Source organism: Apodemus sylvaticus, chromosome 19 (assembly GCF_947179515.1).
Source record: "Apodemus sylvaticus chromosome 19, mApoSyl1.1, whole genome shotgun sequence".
Lineage (NCBI taxonomy): Eukaryota > Metazoa > Chordata > Mammalia > Rodentia > Muridae > Apodemus > Apodemus sylvaticus.
The window spans coordinates 2,832,034-2,849,752 of record NC_067490.1 but is presented as its reverse complement, the minus strand read 5'-3'; the positions used below and the strand labels follow the sequence as shown (position 1 = coordinate 2,849,752).

The 17,719-nt window shown below is 47.0% G+C and overlaps 1 protein-coding gene across 1 annotated transcript; it reads left to right on the top strand.

The window, feature by feature from the left end:
• The first annotated feature begins 7,882 nt into the window (after window positions 1–7,882).
• On the top strand, window positions 7,883–17,318 carry LOC127669815 (butyrophilin subfamily 3 member A2-like). The gene is made up of 9 exons (XM_052164036.1): window positions 7,883–7,967; window positions 9,424–9,774; window positions 10,568–10,849; window positions 10,961–11,161; window positions 11,369–11,389; window positions 11,473–11,499; window positions 12,744–12,770; window positions 16,327–16,353; window positions 16,696–17,318. The coding sequence occupies exons 1-9, from the start codon at window positions 7,883–7,885 to the stop codon at window positions 17,316–17,318; spliced, it is 1,644 nt and encodes a 547-aa protein (XP_052019996.1).
• The last annotated feature ends 401 nt before the right edge of the window (window positions 17,319–17,719 follow it).

Below are 17,719 nucleotides of genomic sequence, written 5' to 3'. Positions count from 1 at the left end.
AGAATAGAGGGTGAGGTGGAGGTGTGGATAGGTGTGGAGGAATGAGGGCTGGAGAAAGGGAGAGCTTTGGGGGTTTTGCAGGGGGAGAAGAGGAGGAGTGTGTGGGGGAATTGGTTAATTATCACCCAGGGACAAGGACACATCCAGGAGTCACTGAGAAGCAGAAATGGAATAGACATTGTGGATGATTTTGGGCGAGGTAAGGATGAGCGTAAGGACTGTACAGGGGTGGGGTAGGGACCAAAATATGAGGGATCAGTCAGGAGAGGTTGGAGGAGGACAGTACTCAGAGAGACAACTGGAATGGGGTTGGGGACAGGGACATCTCTGGGATGAGCTAGAAGTCAAGGGAAAGTCTCAGGAACTTTTACAGTGACCTATGACTCCTAGCAGTGAGGTTATCACACCTGAAACAGCCACGCCCTATAACCAGGTAAGACTTCCAATGAAGGGATCAGGACACCAACCCAGCCACAAACCTTAGACCCACACTTTGTCCTGCCTACAGGATGCAAAGATGGAGCAGAATCGGAGGGAAGAGTCAAGGAATGACTGGACCGGCTTGAGACCTACAGCATTGGTGGAGCCCACCCATGTAGTATTTTTTTTTTTTTTCGAGACAGGGTTTCTCTGTGTAGCCCTGGCTGTCCTGGAACTCACTCTGAAGACCAGGCTGGCCTCGAACTAAAAAATCCGCCTGCCTCTGCCTCCCAGAGTACTAGGATTACAGGCGTGCACCACCACCGCCCGGCCCACCCCTATATTATTGATGGCACTCTTAATGATATTGTGCTATACTTACAGACAGGATCCAACACAACATTAATCAGTGAGCTATCACCAGCAACTGATGGAAACACATGCAGAGACCCACAGTGCAATGTTTGACTGAGCTTGTGAGAATCATGTAGATGACTGAGAAGAAGGAATGTAGGATCCAGAAGGGCCAATGAGACCATAAGATCTACAGAGGAAGGCAGTTGTAGTGCTCGCCTTAATCCCAGCATTTGGGAGGCATAGGCAGGCAGATTTCTGAGTTTGAGGGCAGCCAGAGGAATTCAGAGTGAATTCCAGGATAGCCAGGGCTATACAAAGAAACCATATCTCATAAAACAATTAAACAAACAAACAACAAAGAAGAAGACCTACAGAATCAAGTAACATGGGCACATAGAGGCTCACAGAGACCGAACCGCCAACCACAGAATTCGCACAGGATTGACCCTCTGCACATATGTAACAGTTGTGTAGCTTGGTCTTCATGTGGGACTCCTAACAGCAGGAGCATGTGCTGTCTCTGAGTCTGTTGCTTGTTTTTGGGACCCTACCTCCTACAGTTCTGCCTGTTCTAGCCTCAATAGGAAAGGAGTCTCACTGGAACTTGATATTCTAAGACCTGTTGATACCCATGGGAGGACTCCAGTCTTCTGAAGAGAAAGGTAGGGAGAAAAGTTATGCGTGGGAGGGATGGCAGATGGGGTGTGATAGACCAGGGTGTTGGCTAGAGTGTAAACTGTGGTCAGGATATAAAGTAAATAAATAAATAAATAAATAAATAAATAAATAAATAAATAAAAGAATTTAAATTAAAAACACAGAAGCAGATCTTGGCTGGGCAGTGGTGGCTTCTGCTGTATCTCCCCACAGGCAGTTAGATCTTTAAGTTTGAGGCTAACCTAGTGTGTAGAGTGGGTTCCAGTACAGCCAGGTCTCCTTAGAGAAACCCTATGTATATGAAAACATTTTATTCATCAGAATGAGTGTGGTTATCAGTTTTGTGGCTATATTATAATTTTCTGGGAGAGAGATCACGCTAACTATTCAATGAATTCCAGTTACTGGAACAAGGACAGGCTATTTTGGAGGAAAGGCTGTTCATTTGTGTTGACAGGAAAGGAGATTAGTCTCTGGAGCCCTTCCAGAGTAATATAGATCAGATATGATAGGGGGAGACCCCATGAAACCTATAAAAGATCAAGTAAATCAAACCGGACAGGTAAAGGTTCATCTTGTCATCCTTCATATGACACGAATGAAGACTTATTACAGTTGGTTGTTGAGAAAATTAACTCAAATACAAAAGACATCTGTCTTTCACCCACTCAAGCAAAGAACAAAATTTCATCCTTAACTGATCTGTGCACCCTACAAATCCTTATGAAAATTTTAATGGTAATAAATTTTTGGTTGTGAGATTCATATGTTTCAGAATGTACAGCTCTGACAGGATTCATCTGCTGGGACGTGAACTGACCTGCTGTTCCAGCCCTCTGCTTCCTGTGCTGTCCTGTGCTGTCCTTGCTTCAAAAACGGCTTTAGGATTGCTACTGATTCCAGGTCATCTTGCCTCATTCAACCTTTCAGAGGGATCCAGGCAACACTTCAGTCAAGCTCTGGACCTTCCAAATAGGCAGAGACTGGATAACAGGTGCTAAATTAGCTTTCTTTTTTTTTTTTTTTTTGTCTGCATTAATTTTTTTTTCTAGATTCTTTGTTTACATTCCAAATGCTTTCCCCTTTCCCGGTTCCCCCCTACCCATATGTCCCGTAAACCTTCTTCTCTCCACCCATTCTCCAATCACCTCCCTCATTTTTCTCTGTCCTTGTACTCCTCTCCAATGCTGGACCAAGCCTTTCCAGGATCAGGGCCCTCTAAACTAGCTTTCTTAAGTCTAAACAGTTTTTCTAATTTTCTTACCCCTCCTTACGTCTTTAGAGAATTTCTCATCACTGTTTTCAGCAGGAGGAAGTTGTGGAGAGTCATCATCTTGATCCTTTGGGTTTGGATGTCTGGTTGTGGTTATTTTATAAATTATAGACAACTTGAAAATGGTCATAATTTCCAACAGGAAGGAAATAGATGGGATGGGTTCCTAATTGTATTCTTAAAGAAAACATTGTGTAGCCATAATCTTAATTGATATAAATTGAAGTTACAATTTCTTATATTGGTGCAGAATTCATATATTGATACAATTTAAGTGTTAATCATATGAGGCTTAGAGCCAGTCCTTCGAATAGCTGCTTTACAAACTGTTTAAGATGATTAAGTAACACAAGTTAAAGGCCAGATAATAAACTCATGGTTATGTTAGATTCTGATTTAATTATACTAAATTGTTTTCAGTTTACCCTAATAGAAATGGCTAAGAGTAGTTAAGGTTTAACAGTTCAGAAGTACTTTATTCAATAGTCTCCAAAGCACCAAAAATCCACATAAAGTGACATTTAATGTTATTTCATTATTAAGGATCTTTTGACCATGAGATGTATCTGCTTCCAAAGACTTCTCCCATTCCCTTTCAAGAAGAACAGGACGACTTTACCTCCAGGCAAGGTTGCTTATTGTGGCAAGGTAGCCACTGGACAGCAATTGCTTATATCATCTATAGATAATATACTGTCCAGAAGGACAAACAAAAGTGGGGCAGTCGACTACTATGTTCTGCCAAGACAGAGAATGCTGGTCCTTCATATTTGTTCCTTCACAAATAGTCTGCCAGATGGTTCTGGGCCAGAAGGCTGAAGACAGATACTCCAATATTATAAGAAATTATGGAGTGTCCAGGTTGTCAGCTGTCTGTATAATTGTTTTCAACTTTGGGAAGCTATGTTTGGTACTTCCTATATACTCAGATAATGTTTAGTTTGTTCTTGGATTTCCGGCAGAGTTGAAGACTGGTTGTAATCTCATAATCAAAGTCATATTGTTCAGCATTGAGAGAGAGGATATAGAGTCGAAGACATGGTTTCCAGGTGGTGTTTCAGGTCTAACCATACTTCAGGGATAGAACTGTAAGTCTGTAAGTTAGTAATGATGGTGGAGTACTCTATCTAATTGGCAAACACGATGGACTGGATATTAACTGTCACATCCTGTACCTTGTCATTTACATGTGCTCTGTGATGTCCATGATTATTATGGTTTTGTTCAATTAGTATCTAAGGGAAGAGGTTTTTAATTGAACAGAAAAGATTAGATGTAGGGGTGGTTCTGATGATTTGATCAGGAATCTCCATGTGAACTCTGAAGGTCCTTTTCCCAAATTGGTTCTTGATCTATCAATTATGGTGCTAGCTAGTGGCTATTGAGCTCCCCTGCATAGGTGGGGCTTCCAGTTTTCTTGCAGGGAGGCTAGCAGAGCCAGGGGAGGAGAAAAGATTATCCATTCTTGTGGGCAAGGTGGTGGGTGGTGGAGGAGGAACCATCAGCCATGTGAGATCTCAAGAAGAATGGCCATTGGCTGCTTCCCCAATTGGGCCTGGGGTAGCAGGTGAGATACTAGAGACATAATTAAGCTGAGGGTAGATTTAGGGGCTGAACAAGGAGAAGGTAACTGAGCAACTGCCGTAGAGGGCAGATTTAGGGTGCTGAGCTGGGAGGGAAAAGAAGCGTAAGAGAGCCAAGGAAGACTGAGAAGTGCCCAGCAATTGAGTCAATATGGTGGGTTGAAAATAAGCTAGTGTGTGTGTGTGTGTGTGTGTGTCTTTCATCTGCAGATCTGAGCGAACCTGTGCAAGGCTGGTAGTGCTGTCTACCTGGAGTTTAAAGCTCAGTAGCAAAATCTCCACTCTACAGATTGTTCTACTTCAAATTAAGCAAAACTCCCCCAGGTGTGCCCTCCATTTTTTTGAGACAGCGTTATCTCTGTGTAGCCCTGGCTGTCCTGAACTCACTCTGTAGACCAAGCTGACCCCAAACTCAGAAATCTGACTGCCTCTGCCTCCCAAGTGCTGGGATTAAGGGCCTGCGCCACCACTGCACAGCTGCCTTCCATTTTTGTGTTTTACTTTATTATTCTATGTTGTCAAATTGATTACAAAGAATCACATCCTATTGTCCCTGAGTACCCACTGATACCAGTTTGCCAGAGCTAGCCCAGTAGCATATTCAATGTCACCTTTTTATGCTACAAGTGATCAAAAGCTGCCAGAAAAATGCACTCAAGAGAAGTCTTTTATTGATCCCAATGCAAAAAATTCTTTATGGGGCTGGAGAGAGGGCTCAGTGGATAAGAGTGCTTGCTGCTCTTGCAGAGGCCCTGGGTTTAGTTCCCAGCACCCATGTAACTGTGCACAAACACCCACCGCTCCATTTCCCCTGCCCTAATGCTACCAACTCTGTGAACCCAGGCACACATGAGATGCACATAGGACATGCAGGTAAAACATGCTTCCACACTGCACAAAAGTGCATCTTTGGAGAGGAGTCTTCATCTGTTATTGGGTGTATAGTGTGGGCATTTGTGTGAGTACAGTCAAGTGGGAACCAGTGTGTCCTGTCATGGCTCCCACATGGAGGTCCAGGATGGTGGTCAGGTCTGTTCTCACCCTCATGTGGGTCCACAGTCACCCTCAGGTTGTCAGGCTTGCGGGCAATGCCTTTATCTGCTTAGTCATGATGTCACCTCCTGTTTGCTGCTGATCTTTCCCTCCCTCCCTCCCTCCCTCCCTCCTTTCCTCCCTCCTTCCCACTATTCTTTCTTCCCCCTCCCTCCCCTTCCCCTCTCCCTCCGTCTCTCACTTCTTTCTTTCTTTCTTTCTTTCTTTCTTTCTTTCTTTCTTTCTTTCTTTCTTTCTTTCTTTCTTTCTTTCTTTCTTTCTTTCCTTCTTTCCTTCTTTCCTTCTTCCTTTTTGCTTTTTCTTTTTCCTTTTGAGCGAGGAGCCCACGACAGAGGTGGCCTGGAACTGGATGTGTAGAGCAGGCTTGACTAGAATGGACTGAGATCCCTGTGCTCCACCATTGCCGGTATTACAGACATGTGCTCTGTTACTCAGAGCTCCAGCCTGTGAGGCAGGGCTCACATAGCTCAGGCTGACCTTGAACTCACTATGTAGCTAAGGACAGCTTGTGTTCCTGATCGTCCTTCCTCTACCTTCTGAGAAGTTATGGCTGTGGTTAGGGTTAGTGTTGTTAGGGTTAGAGTTTGTGTTAGTGTTAGTGTTAGTGTTAGTGTTAGTGTTAGTGTTGGGGTTATGGTGATGGTTAGTGTTAGGATTTGGGTTATGGTTATGGTGATGGTTAGTGTACAGTGTCAGGATCATGTGTCTATAAGAGCTGTCATCTCTGGATTCTTTATTAACACCTATTGACAATACAGCTGGCGTTGCCTTTGGTGCCCTGTGAGAAGACACCGCACATCCCCTCTGGTTTTCCTCAGTGCCTCTAAGGCTCTCCGATCTGCTCCTGCTCATCGCCTTCACCAGTCATCCCTTTGGGAGGCATGGGGTGGGGACTCAGGAGGAGATAAGGTTTGTGATATTCAGGCACCTGGAGTCCAAGGTCCCTTGCAGGTTCCTGCTCAGTGTGTGATCTTAGGTGCTGGGTTTGTCCTGGGCTGCGGATGAGGCAGGGATTGTTGTAGAAACTACATGTTTCAGGAAGACATACCTTCCCCTCATCTTGGTAGTTACTGCAGCTAGACCTGGGCTCATGACACCATCTCTGTTTCGAGCTGTGACAGGCGTTGACATAACTCTGTTGTGTGCAGATGTGAGCCGCTTCTGGTTGCTTAAAACAGAAGCTGTAAGTTTTGTTGTCTTCTTTGTGTCATCTTTTAACATTCCTCAAAGGGTGGGTCTGAGAAGTGTCCCCATTGGACAGGGTGTGGTTGGGGTGGTGAGGTGAACCTTCATCTCTTTCTGACCGAATGTCACATTCAGAAGGAACATATGCCCAGGTCACATTACTGTAGCTTTCAGTTTTGGAGGCTGATAGTATAATCGCTCTGTTGGCTCAAAGGGCACTGCTTGAATAGGCAGTGACACCAGCCTGTCCACTGCCCCTGCCACCATCACCGAGGTCATCATCATTGTAGTCTTCATTGTCGGCTCTGGAGAGGCTGTGACAACTTGCTGCACTGCTGTCTGCTGCTCTAGAGATTGATCCTGGAGTTGAGGAAAATGGATGCTGGCATTGGGGCGAGCCCAGCTTAGAGCTGTGAGAGTCCCTTGGAACTGGGCTGAGGTGTGAGAGGAGGATTTGCGGTCTGCTGGGTCCCCTTGTCCCTGAGCTGTTCCTGATGAAGTCACAGCCTTTCAAAGCCGGGGGTGAAGAGAAGCAGGTAGGTGGGCACTGAAGACAGCTGGGGTGTGCAGCAGAAGCAGAGAGGAGATTGTGCTGAGTGAGTCCCAGCAGGTCACCTCCCTGGTGGCTCAGCCTGGAGACAGCTCAGAGGTCCCCTAAGTTTGTCCTTCTCAGGCCTTTAGGCTCCCTCCTCACCCTCTATCCTTCCAAACAGCAGGTGGTTTGGGAAGAAAAGAGTCTTTTCCTGTTCCTTTCAACCCTGTGTACACCCATCTTGGTCTTTATCAGCAGAGACTATGAGGACAAACCTGTGCTGTTGGTCATGTGTGTGTGGCATCTGCCAAGTGTAAAGGAGCTATGGCAGGGGCTGGCCTGGGCTAGGGAGGTTCTGAAGACGCCCATGCGGCACTGGTCACAGTTGTGGAGCCATAGAACACAGAGGACAAGCTATTCCTGAGGGAGGGGCTGGGCATATGCTTCATGTCTTGGGGTCACAGGAAGTTTGTGGATGAGGGGGAGTTGGAGTCCTGGTGTCTACACTGAGATTTCCTCAAGGCTCTGAGACAGGAAAGGCCTATATTTCTGAGTAGAGCTTAACTTTCCCTAAGCCGGGGCTGAGGTGGGAAGGAAAGGGAGAGCTTCCTCTTAGATGACTTGGATGTCCCCAGCCGCCCAGTCTTCTGAAGGTCTGACAGGAGTCGCTTGTGTAGAGCCTTCACCCTGTGAGCATGGATGTGTTTTAGTCCTGTGGACTGATCTCTACTCTGAGTCATGATGTCTCTGATGAGGGGTCCGACATCTCTGTGTAACTTGCCTCTTATCTTCTACCCTGTATTTCTCTTCAGCTCCAAGGACATGGAAAATCGCTACAAGTCCTATCTGTTCTTCAGTGTCTCTTGCCTGGTTGTCCTCACACAGCTGCTTACCTGGGTGACCACAAGTGAGTCTGTCCTGCTCTCTTCCCATGACTCTCTGCAGTGGGTAGGATCTGCCAGGTGCTCTGTAGATCAGATTTGCAGGAGCCTCACTTAAACATGTCACCCACAATTTCCCCAACTCTCCATTTCAAGTGAGTTAGTAATAAAAATCTTTGGTGGGAATACCTGCATTAGCCTTTGAGAGGCCAACACTGGAACATTGTGAGTCCTTGGCCAGCCTGAGCACCATAGCCAGACCCTACCTAGGGAGCATAGTTGGGATAGCCTTCAACTGGTAGTGTGCTGGGGTGTGAGGAGTGTCAGAGGCCAGTGTTGACTGCAGCAGAATGACCCAGGGAGAGAGGAGCAGGAGCAAGGTGGGGAGGACTGAGTTGGGAGCAGGGCCGAGGTCCCAGTGGTCCCTGGTGAGAAATGTAGAGTCAGGACTAACTTTGAGCAGACCAGGGACATCCTTTGACACTGTGTAAGAGTCACAGACATAGGGGTCAGGAGACAGCACACGGGTGTCCTGCTCTGTCCGGTGGCAGCAGTGTGCTAGACACAAACAGAGCAGTGCAGAGAAGCAGGGAGCTCTTAGGAACACAGTGCCTGTGTCAAAGTCCTTCAGGTTTATAGGGCCAAGGGTTCTCAGAGTGAGTCAGACAATCTTCCTTCTTTATCAGAAGTGACTGGGGCACCTGGTATGCAAGTGGCTGTTTCAGAGAAGTGTCCTTTGGTTCTGTATACTTTATTTCATGTGCATGGGTGTTTTTCCTAAATGTATGTCTGTGTAACATCTGTATGCCTCATGCCCACAGAATCCAGGAGGGAGTTACACATAGTTATGAACCATCCCGGTGGTGCTGGGAATTGAACCTGCATCCTCTGGAGGAATCTCCTGTATATTAACCATTCAGCTATCTCTTAAGCCTTGACTCTATGTTTTAATATTCATATTATTTAGTGGATGAAGAAATTGGCTGATAACATGATTTAGGGCTGGGTGTTGGGACTTTCCTGGGTCTTGTATGACACCAGCTAGTTATACCTGTATCTCCCAAAGTGTGGCCATGTAACCAACTGTGTGAGCGTCTGTGGTGATCTTTATAAATGTATGCTCTTGAACCCACCCAAACATACTGAGGCTAGCACTCTCAGTGAGGATTCAGTTACCTGAAGTGTATCTGGTGACCAGGTCCATGCAAGCTTTGGAAAGAATACACAAGAGATTGCTTTATGGAAGGATCTGGGTCCAGGGTCACAGGCAGAAAAAGCTTTTCTTTTTGCACCATTTATGGGGTATACTGCTATATTCAAAGATACTTGAACATTAGTGCATTAGTCATGGATGTCTACTGCACATGCCCAGAGCAGCCCCATCCATCGCTTGCTTTCTGCTGGGATGATATCCCCTCAGAGTGTGTTCTCTGCATCGTCCTGTGTCTCTCCCGCCTCTCACTGCCACATCTGTGTCCACAGAGCAGTTTCTGGTCTTTGGTCCCTCAGACCCCATTGTCGCCGAGCTGGGTGGGGAAGCCATACTTGCCTGCTCCGTGTTTCCAGCCATGGGTGTGGAGAACATGGACGAGCTGAGGTGGTTCCGTGACAGATTCTCAGAAGCAGTACTTGTCTACCGAAACCAAGAAGATTCAAAGGAAGGGCAGATCCTTGCATATTCACAGCGCACCTCACTGGTGAAGGACCAGTTTCATCAAGGCAAGGCTGCTGTGAGGATCCAAAATGTCCAGCCATCAGATAGTGGGATATATGTCTGCCACTTCAAACAGGGACTGTTCTATGAAGAGGCCATCTTGGAACTGAAAGTGGCAGGTTTGTTAACTGATCCCTGTTCTATAATCCTTGGGTGACCTGCGTGTGGGAGGACATGGAGGGGTCACAGCACTCAGCCCTTTACTTTCATGTGTGTTCTGAGAGACGTTCTCATGTTGGCCAGACTCCTTGCTGTGCAGTGCTGGGCTCACACGGATGCTACGGTCTCTCATTTTTATCTCTACTTATTTCTAGTTTCACATGTTGAGCTGAGAAATAGGTAGTGCATTCCTCCATAGATTAATTCAACCCAAATTCTACACATGGATCTCCTAAAGTGTGCTGTGTCTAGTTCTGTGGACCAGGGGTCCTGTTTGCATTATGAAAATGCCAGCTGTGGTAACATATAGTTTAGAGATGTCGGCAGGAAAGTCACTGTGTGTCAGTGATCAGTCAGTTAGAAGTGGCAGTTAATTCTAAAAGGAAGTCATTGAGGAGAAAGAGGAAGGATGCTCAGGGTCTGTCTTCCCTGGAGAGGAGAGCTGGGCGTGAGCCTGCTACGAGGGTCATAGGTGTGTGGACAATGGACAGATGGAGTGTTGGTTCCCATCTCAAGGCTCCTGTGTTCAACTTCCTTCACTTTCCTCGGGATAAAGGAGTGGTCTGTTCCCCACAGTGGGCTCTCTTATCTTTCCTCTGTCAGGCAACAGGGACTCAACCTAGTCTCAATCCAGGAATTCTTTCCCTTTCAATCCCCATCTGCCCTGTGAAGGGTTCCCATGAGTCACATAGTTGCTCCTGGGGTCCCTCAACATAAAGTGGCTCCTAGGTGTTCAAATCTGTCCTCCTGCAGCGATGGGCTCTGTCCCAGAAGTGCACATCAAAGGTCCAGAAGATGGTGGAGTGTGTGTTGTATGCATGACTTCAGGGTGGTACCCGGAGCCACAGGTGCATTGGAGAGACTCCAGAGGAGAGAATCTCCCAGTGTTCTCTGAGATCCACACTAAAGATGCTGAAGGACTGTTCAGCACAGAGACCTCGCTGGTGGTGAGAGACAGTGCTGTGGGGAATGTGACCTGCTCCACCTTCAATCCCATCTTGGGTCAGGAGAAATCCATGGCCATGTTCATCCCAGGTGAGATCTGTCTGTCACTCTACAGAGCCCGGGTTGTGACGGTCTTCCTGGAGTGTGCTGGGCTGCTTGTCCTCGGGTTCACCCAGCTCTGGCTCTCTGCCTGGGCCACAGAGCCCTTCTTCCCTCAGGCCTCTCCCTGGAAGCCAGCTTTCTTCGTGATCATGACCATGATGGGACTTCTAGTCTTAGGGACAAGCTATCTTCTCAAAAGAGTACATTCTGCAAGGTTGGAGGTGCAGCTGGAATGGGGGAAACTTCAGCGTGAGAAGGATGCATTACAGAAGACAAAGGCAGATGCTCTGAGGACTACTAGTAAGTCACCATAGCAGAGAAGGACAGGGTCATAGCCCCCAGGAGGGTCCAGAGTTCTGAGATCAGAGTAGTGGGCCAAAGAAAACCATAGAGAAGATGGCTGAGTCTTTTGGGTCAGGTGGTCTGTAGTCCAGAGTATCAGGAACCCAATCTGTGTTTCCTTTCTTCCTGCCAAGTGTACAGACTCCATCTCCTCTCTCTTTTCAGGTGCACTCAAGGAGGAGCTTGGTGAGTGCTGCTTTTCCTCCTGAGCCCTCTGCTCCCCTCAGGAGGCCAGTAGCTCTCTTGACTCCTGTGTGTTGCTTTTTCAGATCGGAGGAAAGCAGCCTACAGTGCAGGTGAGTGACAGCCCCAGTGTCCCATGGTTCCATGTGTGTCCTCTCCTTGATGCTAGGCAGAGTGGGATCCCCTTCTGGGATCAGAATTCGAAGCTTCTGGTAGGTGGATGTCTGGTGTTTAGGCTTCTTCTGATCTCTGCCCAGAACTGGAAAACGGCTATGTGCTTGTCCATGAGTCTTAACTTAACTAATCCCCGATGTGTTTATTGCTGACTTTTAGCACGGCGGCAGCTCTTGAGTGTGGTCTGTACCTGGAAGCAGACAGTAGTTTTAAAATTTCATTAAAGAAAGTGTCTTGGTTAGGATTCTACTGCTGGGATAAACACTGCAGCCACATGCATCTTGGGGAGGACAGGGTTTCCTCTTCTTACACATTTGTACAGCAGAGTGTATTATTGAGAAAAGCCCGGGCAAGAACTCACAGCAGGGCCTGGAGCCAGAACTGAAGCAGAGACCACAGAGGAAGGCTTCTTGCTTGCTTGTTTCCAATGTCTTGTTCAAGCTACTTGATTCACTCCAGGACTCCCTGCCTAGGGTTGGAACTGCCCACAGTGGGCAGCCCCTCCCACACCAATCATTAATCACGAAAATGCCCCATCGCTGTGCCTACAGCCATTTGCTGGAGATATTTTCTCAGTTGAGGTTCCCTCCTCTCAGATGACTCTAGTCTGTCTAAATGATAGCCTCTAGGGCCCTGTTCCCTTAAGTCCGGAAGGTTTTGATCAGGTGATGGGCAGAGGCCAGGGCCACTGACCTCAAAGGGAAAGGGATGGTAAGCTGGGTGTTGCTGGCCTAGCTTTAGAGATAGTTTACCTGAGGAACTCTGGGTACTACATTCAAGAATTCGCTTCATGTCCAAAATTGCTGATGTTAAATGCTTTCTGACAATTGTGGAATAACTTTACTATTCTCTAAGATATTGTCCCATTTACCAAGGTTTTATTGTTAACTATTTTTTTCTGTTTGGTTTTAGAAATACATGCAGCTATTGTACAGCTAGAGCTGTCCACCACAGAACAGGGGGCAGTGGGGGAAACTCACCCTACAATTCCATCTTTTGCATCTGCGGACCAGGGAATTTCCCATAATACTCTGGTGCTTCTGCAGCTTGCAGGATCAGGCTCTTCAGGGTCCTCTCTCCTCCTAGGCATAGCCTCACCTTTAGAATGGACGGAGGAAGGTTAGCAGACTCTTTGAGTGGGGCAGTTCTGAATGTGTTCTCACCAGAGTGTGTTCATTTCCAGCCTGGAGGAAGGCCCAGCTGTATGCAGGTATGTGACCCTGTAGACTGCCTCCTCCTGGGCAGAGCACATGTCTCAGTTATTTTCTTCTGCTGTGATGAAACATCAAGACCCAAGCATTTCCTCAGGGAGGAAAGCGTCTACTTGACCCACACTCCCAGTCCATGTTCACAGCAGGTCAAGGCAGGAACTGAAGCAGGCAGGAACCTGGGGGCAGGAGCTGAGGCAGAGGCCATGGAGGAGTGCTGCTTGGCGGAGTGCCCCTGTGGCTTGCTCTGTGTCTTCTCTCCTATATCCTCCAACCACCTCCCAAGGGATGACAGTGCCCACATGGCTGGGTTCTCCCATATCTGTCACCAGTCAAGAAAGTGTCCCACAGACTTGCCTCCAGGCCAGTGCTATGGAAGCATTTTCCCTATTCAGGTTCCTTGTTCCCAGATGACCTACCTGTGTCTATCTGACACAGAAGCCAACAGGACGTAGACATCCTCTTGAGCTGTCAGAGGCTGTGTCTTCCCAAAGGAGACCTGCACAGGACAGGGCCCATTAAGAGACAAGAGCCACAAAACTTTCCTTCCCTCTTCCCAAGATTCTTTGTCTGTCTGTCTCTGTCTTTGACTCTGTCTGTTTGTCTATCTGTCTGTCTCCTTGTATCTTTGTGTGTGCATTGGCAAGAGTGTAGAGATCAGAGGACAGAGGTCTGTAGAAGTCAGGCTTAGTTTCTCTCAGTAGAAGCACCATTACCTGTCAAGTCCTCTCTGTGATTTATAGACTCTTAATGGTGACTTGAGGAGGGCCTTCTGATCATGTCCTTCCCCAAGGAAGTCTGGAGACATTAGTGGCTCTCCGTGATAGAGATTTTTGCCCTTACTTATTGTACATTCACTGCTGGTGTTTCTATGAGAACTCTAATTGAGCTCAGTGTTTCTTGGTTTCCACAGCTGTAACCTAGTGGAGTGGAGTCTTCCCTCTGGTCTGCCGTTGACATGCTATCCGTGTGACTAGACATTTGTTCATCTCCCCAGCAGGAGTGTGCACAGCCGTGACTGTCGTGTTTTTCTGACCTCTCTTTCTTCAGTTTCTGTCATCCTCTTCTCTCTGTTTCCATCCCTAAGTTTCACCCCCAGGATGAGCTAAGTGTTCTGCTGTCTGTGTCCCTGAAGAAGCCTCCATCAGAACACTGCAGGGATTCCTCTTCAGACTCACAGGATACATTCTGGGTTTGTCTATTGTCAGTCAATAGACATCTGAATCAGTGGACATCTTGTAGGTGCAGGTTAGTGGGGAGTTGGGCTGCTAGCAGAGACTATGGAGGAAGGTGATGTCCTTGTGGATCAAAAGTGCTGTCTTCAGAAGATTCCAGAAGCCAGCCTAGGAGGTTTGGGAATCAGCTGTCCCTAAGGTCGTCTTTGTTTCTGTGTCCTCCTGAACGTTGCGGTTCCCGTGCTTTTGTCTCAGTTATGAGTTCCTTTTCTTTCTTGTCCTGTGGTGCATTGGTGTTCTCTGTCTCTGTGTCTCTGTTTTTTCTCTCTCTTACACATACACACACACACACACAGAGACACACACACACAGACACACAGACACACACATACAATCTCTCTCTGTTTCCACCTACACCTGCCCTTCTCTCCATCTTTCTTTCCCATACTCTCTCACCTTCTTTCTCTGTTTCTCTGTTTCTTTGTCTCTTTCTGTCTCACCATATCTGTCATACACACACACACACACACACACACACACACACACACACACACACACTCACACACACACACCACTCTGTCTCCTTGTCTGTGCTTCGCATTGTTGTCCCTGTTGATTCGTTCTTCTGAGACAACAGTGACCACAGGTTCTCAGGGATTGGGTGGTTGGACCATGTGTTCAGATTCTGGTGTCCAGTGCCTCCAGGATATTTACAGTCTTGCTGAGGCATGTGCGATCAAGGTGAACTCACACTCAACTGCCTGTGATGGTTGTATTAGGGGAACCCACATGTGAGTTAGAATTGCTAATAAGCATTATCTTTCTTATTAAAAAGATCTACCTACCTACCTTGCTAACATCTTTCTTTCTTTCTTTCTTTCTTTCTTTCTTTCTTTCTTTCTTTCTTTCTTTCTTTCTTTCTTTCTTTCTTTCTTTCTTTCTTTCTTCCTTCCTTCCTTCCTTCCTCCCTCCCTCCCTCCCTCCCTTTCTTTCTTCTTTCTTTCTTTCTTTCTTTCTTTCTTTCTTTCTTTCTTTCTTTCTTTCTTTCTTTCTTTCTTCCTTCCTTCCTTCCTTCCTTCCATCCATCCATCCATCTTCTATGTACATCTATGTATTGATGTATTTATGTATCTATCATCTGTCTATCTATCTATCTATCTATCTGTCTGTCTGTCTGTCTGTCTGTCCGTCCGTCCGTCCGTCCGTCCGTCCTTCCGTCCGTCCGTCCGTCCTTCCGTCCGTCCGTCCATCCATCCATCCATCCATCTATCTATCTATCTATCTATCTATCTATCTATCTATCTATCTATCTATCCATTCATCCATCCATCTATCTATCTATCTATCTATCTATCTATCTATCTATCTATCTATCTATCCATCCATCTATCATATCATATCTATCTATCTATCTATCTATCTATCTATCCATCTATTATCTATCATCTGTGCATCCATCCATCTGTTTATTTATTCTGTGAATGACTGTTCTTGAATGTGTGTCTGTGTGCCACATGTATACCTAGTGCCCTTGGAGTCCAGGTGAGTGTGTTATTCTCCCGGAACCTCAGTTACAGATGGTCATGAGCATCCCTGAGCGTGCTGGGAACTGAAGCTATGTCTTCTGCAAGAGCATCAAGTGGTCTTGGACTTTCGTTTGAGTGTTGTTCTGTAAGATCAAACACCAGGCCTTGCAGGCTCTGTACTGCTGAGTACCACCCATGGGGCCGCTTTCTCAGACAGGGTCTTAGGGTGTGGCTCCACGTTGTCTCTAACTCCTCATGGAGCTTAGATTGTTCTCAAATTCACCGGCCTCCTGCTTCATCACCGTCCCTTCCTCCCATTCTTGGAAAAGTTCTGATTCAAGGCTGCGTCTGGGACCTGACAAGGCACAGTGAGAGGATGCTTTTCTGCCTTTATTAGGGATGGATGTTAAGCCCCACTGTTCCAGTCTTTATGGGAGGACTACTGAAGATGTGTATTTGTGTGTTTATATGTGTGTTTTTATGTGTGTATCTCTCTTCCTCTGTGTGTCTATATATGCATGTGTGTTTTAGGTCTCTCTTTTTGTTTATGTGTGTATGTATGTGTGCTTTTACATGTATCTCTCCCTCCCTCTGTGTGTGTGTGTGTGTTTGTGTATGTTTTATGTATCTCTGTCTGTCTCTGCTTATGTGTGTATGTATATGTGTGTATATGTGTGTGTTTATGTGTATCACATCTCTCTCTCTGTGTATGTGTGTTTGTGTGTATGTGTTTATCTCTCTCCCTTTGTGTGTGACAACCATATTTCCCCCACAACTCCCACTTCAGAACCCCAGAATGCCTGTGTTTCCTAAGACAGTTGCTGAAATTCCTCATATGATCTGTGTTTCTCTTGTAGATTGGTGTAAGGAGCACTTCCAGGCCTGTGAGTGACTCTGTGTTCCTTAGGGACACTCCTCCTCTGCTTCCCATGGCTCTGGTCTCTCCTCTCCTCTGTGGTGACTCGGGTGTTGATGGCTTCTGTGGTGTGGATGGCAGAGGTGACAGTCACTAAGCTGGTGTTCTTCTCCAGTGCCCTCTTGTATTGTCACCCCTAATTTGGCATTTCTTCCTTTCCTCTGCTTGCAAGACCTGGGTTTAAGCCACAAGTCTCTTATGTGAAGGACTTAACCCCCTAGAAAAAGCTAAGAGGTTATGAGATGGAGGTGGGGGCAGCCTCTTCTGGATACTGGAAAGGAGCTCCCATGACTGGTAACTCTCTCTACAGGGACTGTCACTCTGGATCCAGCCTCTGCCCACCCCATCCTTGCCATCTCCCAGGAGAGGATGAGTGTGACCCGGAAGGACACCACTATGTGCTTGGATGACCTCTTCAGTGTGTTAGGCAGTGAAGGCGTGTCTTCTGGAAGATATTACTGGGAAGTGAAGCTAACAAACATGGAAGGCAGCAAATGGATTCTGGGGGTCTGTAGGAAAGGTGTGGACAGGAAAAACTTTTATTTTGAGAGTCCAGATAGGGGATTTTGGACTGTGGGGCAGTCTAGTAGTGGATATTGGGCCTATATTGATTCTGGGAGGGCTTCATTATCCATCAGGCAAGCTCCGCAGAGCTTGGGGGTGTTTGTGGACTACACCGAAGGTGACATCTCCTTCTATAACATGAGTGACATGTCCCACATTTTCTCCTTCCATGAAGATTCCTTCTCTGGGACTCTTTTTCCATACTTCAGGATTAAGTCTGGAAATGTTTCAATGACTATCAGCTCCATGGCAAGTGTGTCTGAGAGGGAGGAGGGAGGGGAGGGGGAGGAAGGGGAGCAACAAGAGGAGGGCAAAAAGGGGGAAGACTCTCCTTTCCTCCAGCGTGCCAGGGACACTCTACTCCCATAGTGTGCATCACCGCCTAAGTCTTCAGTGTGACTCCTTGTGGGAGTGTAGAAGCCACAGGCCAAAGCCCCCACGAGTGCTGGAAGGGCCTGGAGCCTCACCCACTGCTCCTCAGTCTGACTCTGAGGCTGTGGCTGTGGCTGCAGTGAGGCCATGCTGTGTGTCAGGTGGTGGAGGATAAGCCCTGACTGTTGATTCAGCGGGTGTCACTCAGGCTGGGATGAGCTCGGGGAAGGCATTTTCCTGCTGGTGTTAAGTGCCATTTTATTTTTGGGTTTTGTACAGTTGTCATGCAGCAGACCTAGGGCCGAGTGGACATTGTTTTAATTTGTTCATCTGGCCTTGGGCTCCTCGGGTCTGATCTGTGTCTCGGCCCTGTGACCAATGCTGTAGTGAATATGGGG

Coding starts and splice junctions, on each gene's coding strand:
- LOC127669815 (XM_052164036.1), top strand. CDS start 7,883: ATGGAAAATCGCTACAAGTCCTATCTGTTCTTCAGTGTCTCTTGCCTG. Junction 10,850..10,960: donor CATGGCCATGTTCATCCCAG/GTGAGATCTGTC, acceptor CCTGGGCCACAG/AGCCCTTCTTCCCTCAGGCC. Junction 11,500..12,743: donor GAAAGCAGCCTACAGTGCAG/GTGAGTGACAGC, acceptor GTTCATTTCCAG/CCTGGAGGAAGGCCCAGCTG.